Raw genomic sequence first — 20,450 nt, 5'->3', positions numbered from 1 at the left:
GCACTTTTTACCTACCAAGGGCTAACAAAGGTACTATTAACTTGCTGCCTTATACAGACAGAACTATGTTTTAACCTCTAGTTAATCCCTGTTTTTTTAAACTAATACTATGGTTTAACCCCTTGTCTACTTTGGTACACTGGTTTATTTTCCAGTGAACTACTTACCTACATAGGGTTATCAAAAGTGCTACAAATCAGCCTAATTAATAAAGCTTGTATATTAATATTTTAAGCACCTGGCTGGATAATCCAATGGTTATCCATTATCTATACTAGGTAGAGTAGCCTTACACGGCTAGTAGATTTCACTTGCACTGGGGATACATATGTGTTGTGTATGTATTGGTGCATGCAGAGTGGACTGTGATCCCATTTACCTCAGGATACCGATTACCGTATATACTAGAGTATAAGTCGACCCGAATATAAGCCGAGGCACTTAATTTTGCCACAAAAAATTGGGAAAACTTATTGACTCGAGTATAAGCCTAGGGTGGGAAATGCAGCAGCTACTGGTAAATTTCTAAATAAAATTAGATTGCAAAAAAATTACATGAATTGAATATTTATTTACAGTGTGTGTATATATAATGAATGCAGTGTGTGTTTGTATGAGTGTGTATATAATGCAGTGTGTGTGGTGTGTGTAAACTGGGTGGGGGAGGGCATTTATATTTTTATTTTAATATTATAAAATGTAATTGTATTTTTTTTTTTTTTGTCCCCCCCTCCCTGCTTGTTGCATGGCCAGGGAGGGGGGCTATATGATTCCCTGGTGGTCCAGTGGTGTGTACTGTGCAGCTCCGGTCAGCTCCCTTCACCTCCGCTCACAGTGTAAGTCTCGCGGTCTGCGTGCCGCGTTGCCACCGTTGGCAACGCTCTGACGGCCGCGAGTCTCACAAGACTTACACTGTGAGCGGAAGGGAACGGAGGTGAAGGGAGCTGACCGGAGCTGCTACAAAAGGTAAGTAACAGCTTGCTGCCGGCTCCCAACAGGACCACCGGGCTTGTAATGAGCCTGACGGTCCTGGTCTGTATTATGGCAATCTAGAGTATAAGCCGAGGAGGGCTTATTCAGCACAAAAAATGTGGCATAAAACTTTGCTTATACTAGAGTATATACGGTACATTTTTCCAGCTTTTAACTCATCCACTTTATTGTGGATTATGTGAATATTTCCTGGGTGGATAATAATAATAATAATAATAATAACACTACTACTGGAGTGTCTACACTGGTGTATAGAGCCCAAGAAGTAAACTCTTAGGTATCTTATTCTTTTTATTAGCTGTATATTATTTAACTCTGAATGCCTTTGTTAGTATGCTATTGTGTAAAATATACAGCACTCCAGAAGATATTTTAGTCCCGTACTCTATACAAATTCATACAACTGTAATATTTTTACATAGGAATAAATGATAAGCTGCTGGTACACGTGTAACATACTGGGAGTAGTGATGGAGTCTCTTTGGAGAAAACAGAAAGAAAAAAAAAACATAACATGTAGGTGCATGGAAAGCCCCTTCAAAAGTGAAAAGTGCCTGCAAAGGAGCAAATTTTTGGTCTACTGCACATTTCTATGCTGGATGTCTTAAGCTACCATTAGCATTCCAGATGTTGTTAACTACATCTCATCTGATGCTTTGCCATGATTATGGGAGGTGTAGTCCACATCATCTGGAGTACCGAAGCATTGACTACCCGTGGTGTAGACTTACATAAATAATATCAGAATCTCAGTTAATCAGTTGAGATACAAATTACTAGTTACAAATACCCAAGCTCACCTTTAAAATATTTAACAGTTTTAACTCTTAATTCTAGAGTAGCATCTTCATCACAGACAAAAATGGTACGTGGATGTTGTTGAAATGCAGAAACCGTCCACATATGATTTACACCTTCTTCTATTGCCTTGTATAATGCAAATGCTTTATGTGCTCCAGTTATAAGGATCATCACCTGTATAGGTCGGAAGAAAAAAAAAAAAATACAATATTAAAACTTAAAGGAAAAAAAAAAAAAAGAGATATTGTTGTAAGAAAATATATTAACAGCAAGATGACTGGTACAATAAGCCTTCAATAACTTCTTTAAAAAGGTGCCCTAAGTAACAAAACATTGAAAATGTGCACTTTAAATTTCTGTTACCAGTGTGAATTTAGTCCGACTTGGATAGAAGTAACAAGCTGAGGGGTCTGGTTAGCCCAGTGGTCTCAGCCAATCACTGCCATCCAGAATGGATGAAATTGCCAGTTATAATTAAGTGTAAATTATGCATTATCAATGCACCTGAGGTGGGGGTTGTCTCTATTTAACAGCAGGTGTAGTAGTGAACCCTGATTTTTTTTTTTTTTAAATCAAGGCTCTCCCCAGCAGTTTGACAAAGAACCAGGGGTGACACCAACAGTGTTATTCAGTAAAGAGAGCCTTTTCTGGAATTCAAAGTGAATACAATGTAAATTTCACATTTAAGGCCAAAATAGATTAGCTTGAAACCTTCTCCAAACCAACTATGCTTCCAGTCTGGCTGTTCTGGTCTTAAATTTGAAATGTATGGGGGCGTGGCTGACTGCCGAGCAAGATGGACGCTTAAAGATTTGCTTTGGCACCTGGGCTCCTACAAATTCAGCAGAAACACGCAGAACCCACAAAAATCCTGCACCCCTCAACCATGTTTCAACATAAAAGCAAGAAACACGCTTCTAGAGCAGACAAGCTAAATTTCTTTGGCCAGAAACCATCCACCACATCGGAGGCTGCGAGGCCCGCTCTGCAGGATGGTGCCAACGACTTTTACACAAGCCAACCAGGAGCCCATCAGCCACTACTCAGGAGTCTATATCTCCAACCCCCAAGGTACGACATCCCTTTCCTACCAGCAACCACCAGTTACGCCCCCTGCCTCCCCCCCCCCTCCCATACCTGTCAGCTCACAACCAGCCCTCAAACCCTCTTAACCCAACACTTCTTCAGACTGAGGTCCCAGTCTCCTCACATATAAATGAAGTAAGGCACAATTTTCAAACCCGAGCACATCAGTACAAACCCTAGCACAAATACCATGAGAATCTACTCCCATAATACCAGAGGGCTAAATACTCCACATAAAAGGTGCATGCTCCTAGAAAACGCTAAAAGAAATGAGGCAGAAATTATATGTGCTCAAGAAACACACTTCGTAAACAGGGTCCCCACCTTTGGCTTGAAGGACTATCCCATACAGTACCATGCAACACACTCCTCCAAATCTAGAGGGGTATCCATACTTCTACACAAATCCCCAACTGTAGAATTACTTAGCATCAAAAAAAGATAGCCAGGGAAGGTGCCTGCTGCTCCACTGCATGATTAACAACGTGCAATATATTCTAGTGGATCTATACAGCCCAAACTAACAACAACGTAACTTCATACATAAAGTACTGTCAAAGTTACCAACAACATCAACCAACAGTGTAATAGCGTGTGGAGACTTCAATCACACCCTGAACTCCCGAACGGACACATCCCTACCAGACACGGTCACCAGACACACTACACTTAGAAATGCAGGTAAAGCACTCACAAAACTGATCATTGAACAAGGCCTATATGACTCCTGGATAATGATGCACCCAACGAATAGAGAATACTCATACTATTCTGCAGTGCACAAGACATACTCCAGAATAAACCTCAACTTGGTCTCAGAAACCGTATTCCCACAGGTGACACAGCTCGATAGGAGACATAATATGGTTCGACCACGCTCCAACCTTACTAACCCTTATAGATCAATACCAACATAGAGGCAAGTCGCCCTGGCGCCTCAATGAATCCCACCTACACGACCCCATATTTGCACAACATATACAGGAGCAGTTGCAAAGGTACTTTACAACAAATGACACCCAGACGTATCTACACTATCCCTATGGCAAGCTCACAAACCAGTTATCAGGGGCATACTTATCACTCGTGCCTCCTACTTAAAAAAGAAGTACCAACTGGAATATCTAGACCTATGTGAGCTATCCCTACAAAAAACTGCTCACATACTTACCAAATTAAATTTGAAAAACTACTCCCAAGGCAATAGAGTTCTATCAAATTCCCCTACCTCGTGAAAATCCCCTACCACAGGACATTTAGGGTTAAGAGAGGGTTCAAATTAGGGTTAGGTAAGTGCTTCTAACCTCTCTCACTCTCTATTCTTACCCTAACCCTTGGGGTAAGGGTTAAAATAGAGTGTGAGAAATCACTATTTAGAGATATTCCCCTAATGTGAAATATCACAAAATATGAACAAGTCCCTAATCCTAACCCTAATTTGAACCCTAACATTAACCCTAAATGTCCCATGTCCTAAGCTTAGTGAATGAACTAACTATAATGAAAGTGTAAAACTAGTTTTACTTACCTTCCAGGACCTTGCTGTGGAGGAGTAGCAGGAGTGCTAGCACGCATGTGCAGCACAGGGTCCAGCTGATTCCCCTCACCGGAAGTGACGAGGGTAGGGGATTTTCACGGGTAGGGAAATTTGATAGAACACCGGGAAGACCTTGGCAACATACCATACCTAATAACGGATAAGGGCAACAAAATACACAACCCCCAGGACATCAACAACGAAATGGCAGCATACTGCCATACACTTTAACCTCATAGAAGACAATTCCCTACATAAACCCAACAACGTCGAGATCATGAACTTCTTAAACCCCATCACACTGCCAAAACTGACAGAGCAACAAATAACTGCCATACAAACCCCCATAACTATGCAGGAAATAATGGAGGCCATCCACTCCCTGCCCACGGGCAAGTTCCCAGTACCAGACGGCCTTACAAAGAAATAACCCAGGTATACCCTACATCCCGTCCCTCCCCACTCCCCCCCACCATGACCTTGCGCACTAAAATACACCAACAAATGATATATCAAGAAACTGATGTTGTGCCTCAAAAAGTAGCAAAAAGCCATAGGCACATAGACCACGGGACATGTGGCCTTAACATGTGTCACCGCACAATGTAATTTAATTAATGTATTGGGAACACTACAACTGAACAATAGACAGATGCAGACATGATGTACTGGGATAAATGGAGGACATGTTGACAATGTTGCCTTGTGAACAATGTTAAGTTATGAACAATGTTTTATTATGACAAATGTTACCTCTATGATTGTCATTGTGCTTTATACCCAACCCCTGCCTTCCCACCTCTCTTCTGAACCCCCCCCCCCCCCCCCAAAAAAAAAAAGTGAAATTGTTTTTGAATTCCTGATAACTGTCACTTTAATGAATATCCCTGACAAGAATTTATTGGCAACCTAACCACTACATTGGACTGCATAAATTGTCCCATTAACTTGAAAAAGGCTCCTGCACAAGACGAAACATTGTATAAGTCCTTACAGACAGTATTGTGTGCATGGTCCTGCTATCTCTGCCTTTAACTTTAAAGACACACGTGCATAAGGTACAAATAAAAGGACTGAATGAATCGAACAATTTCACAGCAAAGCATTAATGATGCTGGACCTTAAAAGGGGGCTGTCGCAATTTGTTGTGTTTTTTCCCCCCTTCTTCAATATCTACTGGCGTGTAGGGATAGAAGAACTTTCACTAGTGTATGACTGCTGAGACCGACAGATCTTCTTAAAATTCATTCTTTTAATATTGAAACAAAATGGAAAAACACTCAAGTCAACCTGAAGTAAATGTATACATAGTTTTTCAAAGTTACACAGACGTGCCGTGCATTGACATCTAATTGCTGGATTTTCTAATCATTACATTAATCTTCAATCTACTATCTTACAAAAGTATGTGCACCCATGCACATCATTTGCTATGAACTTACCTCTCTGGCATCCATTACTGTACCAACACCAACAGTCAACGCCATTGTTGGAACTTTTGAAAGGTTTCCATCAAAATATTTAGCATTTGCTAAAATAGTGTCCATAGCCAAGGTCTTTAGCCTTGTCCTGGATACCAAACTTGAACCAGGTTCATTAAAGGCAATATGGCCATCTGGACCAATACCTACAAAAAAAAAAAAAAAAGAAACTACATCAGTTAAGCAAATAAACACACACTTATTTTTTTTCCTTTGCAAGACAAGCAAATGAAATTTCTGTGTAAAAGGATTATAGAATAACTCTGTTACCACTGCCAGAGACAATATAAAGTTTTGTTTGTAGTTTAGCTAAAAGTGTGAGTTCCAATATGTGTGAATGGATATGCAAGACATGCACAAGGTGCAGGAATGGCCTAACCAAGGTGAGCATGCAGCAAATATTCCCTGGCCAATACTCTTAAGAGTATGAATAGGAGTGTATCAGACTGGTTCAATGTAACAATTGAATGAACAAGTTGCTATGTACTAGGAGGCCAACAGCATATGTTCTGCAATAAGACACTCAAATGGACCGCATTGTTTTCGCTTGACTGTGTGGAGAGGAAAGAAAATGTACAGACATTCTACATATACTTCCCTAAATATCTCTTGTAGAAACGCCATGTTTGTTTTTGGTCACTCTTCTACCAATACTGTTACACATGCACGTACAAAATCCTCAACAAGAGATCCAGCCCAAGGAGATGACATAGATATCATGGCATGATAAGATGCCTGTTAAAACCAGTTACAACAGCTGATGGAAAACATAGAAATGTGGCACAATAGTGTTCATGTGACCTTGTAGCTTACATCTCATTTAGATATTAGAATTAAGATGAAATAGAGAAGAAAAAAAAAATCTGTATCAGTGTTTTCTTTTTTCATAAAGTTATAATTTTTGGAAAATCTCAGAAGACTGACATTTTATGAAAGTTTTTTCTCTTTAAAAAAAAAAAAAATCATTCATCAAAATGCGACCTTTGATCGTGAGATAACATATATATGTTATCTGTTTATTTTTACGGTTATTGCGCACTTAGTTTACGTGAAACCATTTGGACAGAAGACACTGTTTTTGCGTTTTTTATTTTCTCTGTATAGTCCTGCAAAAACAAGCAAACATGGCATACAATACCTCCAACAAACAGTTCAATTCCACCTGCTTCTTCAATTTTTCTCTCAAATTCATCACATTCCACCTGTAGATCTGTAGCATTCCCATCGAGGATATGAGCATTATTAGGGTCAATATCAATGTGTTTGAAGAAATTATTCCACATGTATGAGTGGTAGCTTTCGGGGTGATCTCTGGGAAGCCCTAAAATGTAATGAAACAAATTGGCTTTGTCAATAAGATAACAGAAAAGTTGGCAATTCACCATCTTCATCTAGCAATGAACAGGCATAATCAATAGCAGTTTAAATTTAAAACACACAATGATCTGTTTGTTTTTTTTAACCATTCCTAAGATGGAAATGTACTCCATTGTGCTATGAAATGTTAATAGACCTTCTTTGTGTCTACCAATTATTGCTTGTGTATGACTGCTCCTACAGAGCAAGGGTAAGTAAGGTAATGCAGCAGCTTAAAGAGTTACTATACAAATATAGGAGAACCGTCACTTCCCAGAACTTTTAATATTACATTTACTTATTCCTTATATTTAATAAATACGTGTTTGGGAAATAAGAAAATTAAATGTAGAGATCCACTCACTATCCTGACACTAGAAGACTCCACCTTGGATCCCTGTCAATCACTGTTACACACAGTGTTCTTTGCAACAGTCAGCCAGCATTAAGAGAGAGTAAAGAGAAAAATTCCAGAAACTATGGGGGATAATTTATCAAAGGTTCTTTTCTAGAAAGTGGTGCAATAATGTAAAAGGGAAAGAGTCACCAATGGAATGTGCCTGCGGTTTCCAGTGGTTTCCGTGTCGATTACCTTGCTATTGGTACACTAGACCACTTTAATAATCTCTCGCATTAATTTTGCCTCTTCATTTGCAATGTGTGCCCAAGCTGTGCCTAGACTGAACTGTATTTTGAGGTTATTAGAGTTGTGCACAGCTACACCAAACCTTTTTTACAAAAGCAGGAAATTTTACAACACACTCTATTTTCGGACAAATGTCAGTACAATAAAAAAACAAAACAAAAAAAAAAAACTGAACCCAATCAGGCCAGCCAAAATGGGCCAGTGTAATGCAAAATATATACATAACACTGACAGTCCGTTGAGAGTCTGGGTTGTCTTGTCTGTTCAGAATTTCTGAACTTTTCTGTTTGTTCTTGTAACCATAAGATCTGCTGAAGGGTACTGAATCTTGCTGTAATTTCCCTGAATATATATTTGCTTATGTGCCATTCGGTTTGTTTCCATTGGGATCTGCTTAGATTGTCCACAATGGTGTCTATTTCTCGGATGTATGTTGCAGACATGTCCCTTAAATTCTTTTCTGCCCATTCCATAATTAAAGCACAGTGTACTGACAAGCTCCTTAAGCTCATGCCTCCTTGTTTGCTTACATATGTTACCATGGTGAGATGTCCAATTGAATTCTTACTGAGGAACCTCTGATGTACTACTGAAAGGTTAGTAAAGCTTCCCATATTGCCTTCATTTCTCTAAAATTCTAATATTGGTTTGAGTCTAGGTGATTCCATAAACCTTGATACATGAAGGTATCTATGTGAGCACCCCATCCAGTGACAGAGGCATCTGTAGTAGTCATTTCCAGTGTTTGTCTGAATAGCAGATCTTGAAAAATAAATTTTAACTGGGTCCACTAGTCTAATGATGTTAAGACTCTCCAGAATACTGATATTTTTTTCAAAATCTTTCTGTCCTTTGTTCATACTCTGTAGAATTTCCGACTATAGAGGCCTTATTCTTTATCTGACCCATTTTACTGCTGGAATTGAAGCTGTACATTTACCCAGAATACTCATCACATTTACACCATACTGTTCACTAAATTGTTGGGGTTTTTTTATATTCAGGGGCTACTAGTCCAGCAGTATTCAGAACATCCCACATGTACTGCCGCTACAGAAACTGAAAATATATTTAATAAATAATAAAAATATATATTATATATTTTTCCTCCCCCCTAGATGTCCTTTTCTAAAATATTTCGTATATATGTAAAAGAACACAAAATATCATATGAAGAAAAGGCTAACAGCATTTATATGTTGTTATTTTTATATGATGTAACTGAAACCAGATAATGCAAATGCATAAATTGCAAAATAATAAAGATGCCATATAATAAGTTATCTTTTCTTTTAAATAATACAAAACACAGTCATATATATTTATCATCAGTGTGCATCCCCCTTTGTATTTATATAAATATACCTTACCTACATATTCATCCATATTAAAGGTCTTTACATATTTAAAGGACAGGTCGCCATTTTTGTGGTATTCTAACAGCTTTTTATAACAACCTAATGGTGTGCTTCCTGTAAAGAGAAAAATATATGAAGAAATATTACTTTGACAAATTATACCACACATAAATCTCGCATATTTCTCTATTTACATCTGAAAATAGTGTATAGATATAAACTTAAACAAAGCATTACCTGTGGGTAAACCCAATGTAAAGTATTTATCCGGTCCAGGATTAAACTGAATGATACGATTACAAATGTACTTTGCAGCCCACTCACTAGCCAGAGCATAATCATCAAGGATAACTAGTCTCATTTTTCTATTGAGAAATTCAGGCTGGACAGCATATATGTTTTAGGATCTGAAAAGGTAAGAAATGAAAAAAAAGTCAACTTGTTAGAAAACAAATACTGTATATAGGAATTTGCAATGTGTTCACAACTTTATTTTGCATACACAAGTGTACATTGAACTCTTTAAATCAGCTTCAAAGTCAATGGAATAATAAAAAAAATTACAATTGGATATTTAAACTAAATGGCGATTTAGTTAGAATGTATAATCATATATTGCATAAGCATACATCAAACTTTTTTCCCCAGTTTGTTGCAAAATTGGAAGCACTTCATACTGGGTTATTTGCCTTCTTTTGGATCAACAGCAAACACAAATGTAGGAAAGGCTGAACTTGATGGACGCAAGTCTCTTTTCAGCCCATGTAACATACCTCCAAACAGAGGATAATATGAAAGTTCCAGCGCCACTCAGTGCGTTGCACAGGCTAAATTTCCTGGGTGTGGTTTGTATCTCACGTCTAATGATACTCTTGCACTGTATTTACTGGGGACACTTCTTTGGTGTCCCCAGATACAGGACAGCCGGCAACAACCCTTAAATTTGGTCAGATAGGAGCTTCAAATTTAGGATTGTCTTGAGGTGTGGCCTTAGAGAGATACAAAAATATACAAATGTATAATTTAAAATTCAGGGAAGATAGTTTGCCACAAAATTGGACCCGAGAACCAAACCACATATAACCAGTGAGAAGTGTGTGAGTATTTGCAGTCTAACAAATTTACAAGGTTTAAAATTAGAACAGTCAATCTACATGGAATTCCACGAAAGAATGAATTGAAAGTTAACCAGACATCCAATGAATGGGAAAGACAATGTAACTTGCCTTTATCACAAAGAGGTCCATTCATGCCTTAGCATAATCATGGCATATATATATATTTTAATTCAAATTCTAAAACTTATTTAACTTTCCTCTTGAAAAAATAAATAAATGCTTGACCCAGGGCTGTGCATGGGGTCTGGGCTGTTCTGCAAATAATAGCTTTAAGTTTTAATCAAGCCCTGGGTTTGACTCATAATATATTAAAGTGGAAACTTTCTACAAGAGACCCATAAACCAAATACAAACTGATACATGCACTGATACACTCACAATGGAAGGGGCGAAGCCTGTCACCCTGCAACTTATTCAGCTGATGCTGGAAGTGGCTGCCCTGGGTGGTTGTAGCTGCAGCAAGTCACGTGACACATGTCACACGCCACGCTACTTGTCAGAATTCCGAGTCACTCACAGGGGTGCCCTCCTCATGACGCTAATACGTCGAACACGCAGCAGCCATCTTTCTGTCTGGCGTAAGTCCCGTTACAAAGAGGCGCATGTCTTTTTTCGAGTGACAGCGCTAAACACGTTGTCCAATGAGCGCCACCTTGTGGTGAAATTAGAGAATGTTGAGAAATATTTGTATTTATTTTTTGTTAAAATTCTTAGCTCCCAAAAAGTTTGGTTTGCAGACTAAGTGTTTAGCTGTTTGACATTTGCACACTAAATATTGGCAAACGTCCCCTAGGCATGTTTTTTTTTGTTGCTTTTTTTTTTTGTTATAGCTGACTGCAGGTAATACTTATTTTTCTGTGCACAAAAATAAAGCCCACAGAAAACATGGACTTTGCATTTGCCTTGCTTTTTAAAAAAACCTGTGGCACAAAGTTAAACACTAAGGAACACTATAGGCACCTCATTGCAGTGCTCCTGTCCCCTTCGCCCTGCAATGTAAATCATTGCAGTTATAGAGAAACTGCTATGTTTATATTGCTGGGTTAAGACTGCCTATAGATGCTGTCTTCTAGACAGCCACTAGAGGTGCTCCTTGCATTTACACAGCGTTTAACCCCATGAAACTATGCTAGATGTCTTCATACGTCCTTAATATACACCAAAAACAGCTTAAACTTAACTTTTTTGCAAGTTATCCCTTAGCCCTATCTTCCTCTACTGACGTCACTCCTCCTCACCAGAAGGAGAGGACAAGCTAAGTCACTAAGGGCATTAAGGGGGTGTGGACATGCCACCATTGTCTGTCAGGCGCCAGTATGCTGTGCAAGCAGGTATTAGATGCCAATTTTGCACAGAATTGACATGAGCCAGCTCAGAACATTTTTCTGGGCTGGCTAATGAACCAACCTCAGATGGCGTTAATCTGTGTATGCAGATGTTTATGGCGAAACCCTGCACATACGGACTCTAGTAACCAGGAGCACTTAAAATCAGTGACGTGGGCATGGTGCTTAGAGTAATCCTTTAAAAAACTTCTCACAATGCAAAGCAACAATCCACGTTTACTGAAATGAGCAAAAGTCATGCAATTTTAATATAAAAGTCATATCCAAACACAAATCATTTATTTCAAAGACTTTGTTAAAAATTAGATAAACTTTATGTTGTCTAATTTTTGTTATAATTGAATTAATTTTCCTCATCTCAGTAAGGGGTCATTGTTGCTATGTATTATGAGACGCATTGTTTCTAACTGCTGTGTCCTGCTTTTGCTGGGACAGTTCCATGTTTTGAGCTCCTTGTCACGCATCTACATAGTCCTGGGACCTGTCCCACATTCTGAAATCTGCCAAGCATTTTAGTTTTTGTTCTTAATTATAAATTACAAGATATCAAAAACTAAAATGCCATTTTAAAAAGGCACAGTCAGGTCACCTATGAAGCGGTTAAGCGTATAGCTGCATGGTCATGTTATCATAAAGGGAGATATACATATCTTCTTTTACTGGTCTGGACAATAGCCTGGTGCACAGTGCATGCTCTTTTCAAGACACCTAAAGACTGACACAACTGATAACATTAATGGTCTATTTGCTAAACTGTATGCGATGAGACTTAATTTTCCTTCATTTTGCAATTCTGATCTTAAGTCACTACAATTCTGTGTTTTAAAGCCCTGTGCTGATGAAAGTAGGAATCAGACCTTTGTCTAGTGTATTCTGTGAAGTCACTAGGATTGCATGTGAAGGGCAATGAGTATGATGTTGGGGTATTTTGAATAGAAGACTTCACAAAACTGCTTTCACCAGTCCATGTGAATGCAAGCAACTATTCCCTGGAGACCGATGATGCTGGCAAGGGACCCATGCTGCCCGGGCCGGCGCTCCCTATAGGCAAACTAGGCAGCCACCTCGGGTGCTGCTTAAGGGGGCTGCTGGCCCTGGCTTTATGTTTGTGCCGCGGCCGCCCCTCCATCAACTCAGATTATTCTGAGTATGCCGCCGGCCATTTTACCGGGCGCTCGGAAGCACTTACCTTGTTGCTGACTAGCGCCCGGTAGAATACCGGTCCGGCGGCATACTCAACAGCCCTCAGAGACAGGTCCCTGTGTATCTATAGGGGTCAGTGTGCTTGTATGGGTCAGTGTGTCTGTCTGCATGAGTCAATGTGTGTGCCTGCATGGGTCAGTGTGTGTGTGTCTGCATTGATCAGTGTGTCTGTATGTGTGTCTGTATGGATCAGTGTGTCCATTGGGTCAGTGTGTGTCAGTCTACATGGATTAGTGCGTGTGTTGTCAGTTTGCATGGGTCAGTGTGTCTATATATGTGTGTATTCAATCGTCAGTGTGTCTGTCTGTATGTGTGTGTGTCTGCATGGGTCAGTGTGTCTACATGTGTGTGTCTGTATTGATCAGTGTGTGTATATATGAGTTTGTCTACATGGGTTAGTGCGTGTATGTCAGTTTGCATGGTCAGTGTGTGTCTACTTGAGTAAGCGTGTGTTAGTCTGCATGATTGGGTGAAGCAAATGGGGCGGCAAATTTGTTTTCACCTAGGGCACCAAAAATGCTAGCACCGGCCCTGCATGCTGGGTACACTTCTATTGCACTTTGCATACGTCCCGTTAGTCCCACTCTCCTGCCGTGCCATTCTGTGTTGGATCCTCGTCCTATCTCGGTTGGAGCTCATCAAGGCTTTGTCATTGGTCCCCTTCTATTTTCTCTTTATACTGCCTCTATTGGCAAATAGAGATGTCGCAAACATAAAATTTTCCGTTCGCGAACTACGAACATGAATTTCCGCAAATTTTCGCGAACGGGGAACCGGGCGAACCGCCATAGACTTCAATAGGCAGGCGAATTTTAAAACCCACAGGGACTCTTTCTGGCCACAATAGTGATGGAAAAGTTTTTCAAGGGGACTAACACCTGGACTGTGGCATGCCGGAGGGGGATCCATGGCAAAACTCCCATGGAAAATTACATAGTTGATGCAGAGTTTAATCCATAAAGGGCATAAATCACCTAACATTCCTAAATTGTTTGGAATAACGTGCTTTAAAACATCAGGTATGATGTTGTATCGATCAGGTAGTGTAAGGGTTACGCCCGCTTCACAGTGACAGACCAAACTCCCCGTATAACACACCGCAAACAACCGCAAACAGTCCATTTGCACAACCGCAAACTCCCCATTTGCACAAGGTTGGATGCCGAGCAACTCATGTCCCGTTCTTCGTCCTCAGTGATCTCACTGAAGGTATGTTCTTCTCCCCATCCACGTACAACACCACGGGTACCAGATAGGTGACAACGAGCACCCTGGGATGCTTGTTGTGGTTGGTCTTCCTCCTCCTCCTCAAAGCCACATTCCTCCTCTGACTCCTCTTCCTCACAATCCTCTTCCAGCGTTGCCGCAGGTCCAGCAAGCGATGCTGATAAGGCTGTTTCTGGTTGTGATGGTGACCACAACTCTTCCTCTTCCTCTTGACGCTCATCTACGGCCTGATCCAGCACTCTTCGCAGGGCACGCTCCAGGAAGAAAACAAATGGTATGATGTCGCTGATGGTGCCTTCGGTGCGACTGACTAGGTTTGTCACCTCCTCAAAAGGACGCATGAGCCTACAGGCATTGCGCATGAGCATCCAGTAACGTGGCAAAAAAATTCCCAGCTCCGCAGAGGCTGTCCTAGCACCCGGGTCATACAAATAGTCGTTAACGGCTTTTTCTTGTTGGAGCAGGCGGTCGAACACCTTCCTGGCCTGCTTCAGGACGTCCTGTAAGCCTGGGTACTTATGCACAAAGCGTTGTACGATCAGATTACACACATGTGCCATGCACGGCACATGTGTCAACTTTCCCAAATTCAATGCCGCCCAAAATTTCTTCCATTGTCACAAACCACTTTGCCGATCTCCAGTTGGTGCGGAGTCAGCCACTGATCCACCTGTGCGTTCAGGGCGGACAGGAGTGCTGGTCCGCTGTGACTCTCTGCTTTCAGGCAAGTCAACCCCAAGACGGCGGGACACTGCCGTATCCGGGATGTGGAATAGTACCTGGGGAGCTGGGGGAATGCCGTTGATGTGGAGCAAGACGCAGCAGCAGAAGAGGACTCAGCCGAGGAGGTTATGGAAGAGGATGGAGTAGGAGGAGTAGAGCAGGTGGCAGCAGGCCTGCCTGCAAGTCGTGGCAGTGTCACCAACTCCTCTGCAGAGCCACGCATTCCATGCTTGGCAGCCGTCGTCAGGTTTACCCAATGCGCAGTGTAGGTGATATACCTGCCCTGACCATGCTTTGCAGACCAGGTATCAGTGGTCAGATGGACCCTTGCCCCAACACTGTGTGCCAGACATGCCATTACTTTCTTTTGCACAATCGAGTACAGGTTGGGGATTGCCTTTTGTGCAAAGAAATTTCGTCCGGGTACCTTCCACTGCGGTATCCCAATAGCTACAAATTTTTGGAACGCCTCAGACTCCACCAGCTTGTATGGTAAAAGCTGGCAGGCTAAGAGTTCAGACAAGCCAGCTGTCAGATGCCGGGCAAGGGGGTGACTTTGTGACATTGGCTTCTTACGCTCCAACATGTCCTTGCAACTAGCCATGATATACGCACGTTCAGCCTAGCATGTTCAAATATAACACACTTCTGTCTAAAAAAAAATTTAAAAAAATGCAGCTTCCGAATGAATCTAAAATGGATGCTGTCCAGGAGGTGGGAGGGTCTGGGAGGGAGGGTCTGCTGCTGATTGGCTGGAATTTGTCTGCTGACTGTGAGGTACAGGGTTTACTCAATGATGACGAATAGGGGCGGACCGAACATCGCATTTGTTCGCTGTCCGTGGTGAACGCGAACAAGCTATGTTCGCCAGGAACTATTCGGGACATCTCTATTGGCAAACTTATTGCCTCTTTTGGATTCCACTACCACCTGTACGCTGATAACACCCAAATATATCACTCTTCTCCGGACCTCTCCCCTGCCATCCTGCAACGTGTCACTGCTTGCCTTTATTCCATCTCTTACTGGATGTCCTCCCGCTTTCTGAAACTCTTTCTGAAAATCAATCTCTCTAAAGCTGAACTCCTTGTCTTTCCTCCTACTAATACTGATCCTCCTCCCTCACTCTCCCTTCAGGTGAGTGGTATCCACATAAGTCAATCCTTGCAAGCACACTGTTTTGGCGTCATAACTTGACTCTGGCCTCACCTTTGAGCCTCACATCCAGTTTGTTGCCAAATCCTGTAAATTCCAACTTAAAAACATAGCCCGCATCCGCCCCTTTCTTACGCAAGATGCTACCAAGATGCTTGTCCATGCTCTAGTAATTTCCCACATGGGTTATTGTAACCCTCTCCTGATTGGTGTTCCCAAAAGTGGTATTGCCCCGCTACAGTTTGTAATGAATGCTGCCGCCAGACTGATTTTCCTCTCTAGTCGGTCCTCTCACACCTTATCCCTCTGTCAGTCCTTACATTGGGTTCCTGTCCTATAGGAGTCAATTAAAAGTGCTAACCCATACATATAAAGCACTGAACAATTTTAGCCCCTCTTATATCTCTTCACAGATCTATAGGTATGCCCCTCCTCGTTCCCTCCGCTCTGCCGCGACCACCTCCTGACCGATGCTCACACCCGTACGGCCAACTCGCGCTTGCAGGACTTCTCGCGGGCGGCTCCCTTCCTATGGAATAGCCTGCCTACCCCCATCAGACTCTCCCCTAGTCTTCAATCATTTAAGAAGTGCCTTAAAACCCATCTCTTTAGGAAAGCTTATGGCCTCCCAGAGTAACCTCTACCTTACATGCCTGTCTCTTGCTCTCTCCTAAAGGGCAGCACTCTACTCTCTCCTCCAGTTATGCTTCACTCCCACCTTATTTGATTGCTATTTCCTGTCTTAATGTGTTTTATACCCCACATTCTATAGACTGTAAGCTCGTTTGAGCAGGGTCCTCTTCAACCTACTGTCCCATCAGTCATTGCTGCCGCCCAGTGATGGGAGTGAGCGCAGGACTTATCTTTCTGCATTTGTATCCATTTTTTGTATCACTCAGCCTTGGGGTATATAAAAAATACCCCTTTCTGTCTCAGTAGAGATTTTTGCCAGAGGCTCAAGGAAGCAAGGTGAATGGTTAGAGTTAGGACCCACCTAGGGGGGTCTGCCTTGACGTTGGCAGGTGGGCTCATCCTCTCATGGCCATTGGAGGTAACTAAAAAACCTCCATTTGTTTAAAAATACATAGGGATTAAGGGGAGAGCGCAGGTAACTTGTTTTTCTTTGGTTTTTACTATATATTGGGGCTGATGTGCACTGTAGTCATTGCTGCCGCCCAGTGACGGGAGTGAGCGCAGGACTTATCTTTCGGCATTTGTATCCGTTATTTGTATCACTCAGCCATGTTACAATGCAGCCGCCCATCCTATGTGTTCCCTATTAAGGGTTAATAATATATAGGGGTGTATATAAAAAATACCCCTTTCGTTCTCAGTAGAGATTTTTGCCAGAGGCTCAAGGAAGCAAGGTGAATGGTTAGAGTTAGGACCCACCTAGGGGGGTCTGCCTTGACGTTGGCAGGTGGGCTCATCCTCTCATGGCCAATGGAGGTAACTAAAAAATCTCCATTTGTTTAAAAATACATAGAGATTAAGGAGAGAGCGCAGGTAACTTGTTTTTCTTTGGTTTTTATACATGTTTTATGTCTACAATAGCAGTGATTACTGAGAGTAACGAGTCACTTTGCAAAATTAATTTCTTAACGTATCCCGGAAATGACTCCTAGACTATTATTATGTAAGCATTAATGCATATCTCTCTGCCTGCTGTATGATATTTCAACAGATAACTTTGGGGTATGCAAACACTATGGGCAAATTGGTCAGACAATCACTTGGAACATGCATACACACTGAGCAAAATTATTGTATCCTGGTGGGGTTGCAATAGCAATACATTTTAAGCCAAAACTGTAAACGCTAACTGGTGGTTGGTATTAGTGGATGTAGAAGTACTGTGTCGACATTAAAAGCAGGTTTGGACTAAGAAAACATTTTAGCGGTTTACAGACGTAGATATAAACTGGCTGTTTGGTATTAGCAATGCTTAATGCATAGACATTTACAGAACATTAGGGTGGGCACACTGGCCTTAGGGGTGGGTAGGTCAGTGATGCCCAGAAAAGGTGGGTCCATGTGGAATGGAGGCTGTCTCGTTGGCAGAAGGGGTATGCCAAACTGGCATAAATGCACAACAGCCTGACTGAAAGCTGGCACCACATAGAGCATATCATACAGAGAGTACTGCTAAAGTGCCCCCTGCATGGTCCTAGAGCCCTCTGCGCAGTGCAAGTGCATCTAACTATGCACTCAGGCAGTGATGGCTAGAGATGGTTGATGGTGTCCCCAGATGTGTGACACCAGGGAACCAACTCGGTATGGTGGGTCAGGACCTCAGTATAGGAACTATTCAGCAGAAATCGGAATGGAAACTTCATCTAAGTGTATCCAAAAATATTATATACTTTGAAAAGCTTATCCAAAAATATAAAATTGAGCAAGAAGCATGAACATCACATAAATTGGTCAGTGCGTGCGCTTTGCATTAAAGTTAGTTAGTTAAATAGTTGTTGTAAATTTATGGCTTTTCTTCAATCTTGAAGAATATGAATCAACATGTAAATGTTATTTTCCTTCACAAAAACAATGCAGTTGGATAAGAAAAGCAAATATTATTGGTAGCAAAAAGGATCAAGAGTTGAGTAAAGCCCAGCGCAAACTCTTACAGGACAGAGTTAAGGATTATGATATTTTTGTGATCCTATTTCTCCCAGCAAATATTCCATAACTTAATATCATAACCACATGTTCATGCTCATTGCCCTTCAATATGCAGCCCATTTATTACTTTTTTTGCTTGAGAACCCATTGTGCCTAGCAATTGTGCCTAGCACATATGTCATGACATAAAATTAAAGATCTGTCAATTGCATATTTCGCAAACATACACAAAATGGACATTTTGTGGGTCTAGTGGCTGCAGGGTGCAGAGGAGGTGAGTTTTACTTATCTCCGGCTGTCCCTCGTGTCCGCTGCCATGTTAAAACTGCACGTCTTTTCGGCTCCTGTCGCTTCAGCTGCCAGGAACCCCATGAGTGCTGTACTCTCGCGAATGCATGAGTGTATAACATTGAGGTCTACTGAGGATCCCAGAAGACAACGGGATCCTCCATAGACAAAGCCTTAGTCCCACAGCTGTCATTTATGATGGCTGTTGGGATTGGATCATAGTTAACAGAGGAGCTCCTCCTTTAGTCACCTTCAGGATTTACCATTAGGCAAATAAGCTCCTACATTGTCTTATGATATGTTTGAATTGCGTCATAATTTCACTGAAATCAGTCTTAATTAATATTTCATAAAGATCAAAACTTTATGAAATACTGAAAAGTGACAGATCCGCTTTAATGGTCACTGTTCCCAGAAATTATGGCATCAGCACAGAATGCCCATCAACTGTGCCTGAGCAACCATATTTGACCTAATTGCCAACTTTAGAAGAATAAAAAAGCCTGGGACATTTCATAGCAGACAGTGAAGTATGTAGGTTTAATAGAAGGTTTACCACACTCCGTAATGGATTTCACAGCAGAAGCTCCATTTCTCCTCTCCAAAACACTCATGAATCTAGCACCAATTCATCTCCCAGTCTCATATCTCCCCAAAGTGTCTGTGAAAGGGCAAATCTTTCTTAAATACATCTGATTCCATACCCCCTCCAAGTATCTCTGTTCACAATACCATCTCTCAAAAAAAAATGGATATGACTTCGTAACTTCCCAATACATTTTAAATGGGCCGATTCCATGGGCCTGTAGCTGCAGCTCCATTAGCCCCTATGTTAATCTGGCCCTGCCCATATGCCCTGCGTGTTAGACGGCCCTGGTGTGTGTGTATATTTACCCATGTGTCAAGAGTCTGTATGTGTGCCTATATCAGAATGTATATGTATTAAGGCCTTTTGGCCTGTAATTGTGGGAGGGGCGTATGACTCACCTTCTACCTACTTAAGGGACACCCCTTACCTGGCTCCATACCGTCCGAGGTCAGCGTTGCATCCTGAATCCACTTCCGGTTCACGGACGGCGCCATCTTGTTTTCGGAAACTCCGCGTTTTTCTTCAGTGTCAGCTGTGTCCAGGAACTCCTTGCAGGTCTTTCCACGGCCAGCCACGCACAAAAAACCGGTCTTCGTCGCTGATCGAGTCCTCAGGACTTCTCAATCGTAAGTCCGTCGCCCGGATAACTTCCCACGGCGTCGCAATCATTTTCAGCCTTACTTTACGGCCACACGCTTTACGGCCAAAGTCTCAGGCTTTTTTAACCCTCTGGTTGCCGGAAAATTTGCACTAAGTATGTAGTATTCATGTGCTTTACTTTTCACTCTTGTTATTTTCAGTTGGTTGCTATATTTTCAGTTTTAATACCTGGTAGTAGGTTATTGTGTATATATATACATATATATATATTTTTTTTTTTTTTTCCCTCTCCTATACAGATTTTAGTTCATTAAGTATTACAGT

General features: G+C 41.5%; 1 protein-coding gene across 2 annotated transcripts in view; it reads right to left on the bottom strand.

Moving 5' to 3' along the window:
* Positions 1–20,450, bottom strand: part of GNPDA2 (glucosamine-6-phosphate deaminase 2) — a 41,353-nt gene that overhangs the window by 1,725 nt on the left and 19,178 nt on the right. The window contains exons 1-6 of one of the 2 annotated variants that reach the window (XM_063459928.1): positions 10,755–10,804; positions 9,496–9,665; positions 9,271–9,372; positions 7,037–7,219; positions 5,860–6,044; positions 1,794–1,968 (exon numbers count right to left, since the gene is read on the bottom strand). In XM_063459928.1, the coding sequence (XP_063315998.1) occupies positions 1,794–1,968; positions 5,860–6,044; positions 7,037–7,219; positions 9,271–9,372; positions 9,496–9,619 (769 nt within the window). In that variant the 5' untranslated portion in view covers positions 9,620–9,665; positions 10,755–10,804. Of the gene's footprint in view, positions 1–1,793; positions 1,969–5,859; positions 6,045–7,036; positions 7,220–9,270; positions 9,373–9,495; positions 9,666–10,754; positions 10,805–20,450 lie in introns of those variants that run through there. The other variant, XM_063459929.1, reaches the window with a different exon arrangement.

The sequence above is a fragment of the Pelobates fuscus genome, chromosome 6 (genome assembly GCF_036172605.1).
Source record: "Pelobates fuscus isolate aPelFus1 chromosome 6, aPelFus1.pri, whole genome shotgun sequence".
NCBI classification, from domain to species: Eukaryota; Metazoa; Chordata; class Amphibia; order Anura; family Pelobatidae; genus Pelobates; species Pelobates fuscus.
This window is presented reverse-complemented; position numbering and strand designations above follow the sequence as displayed.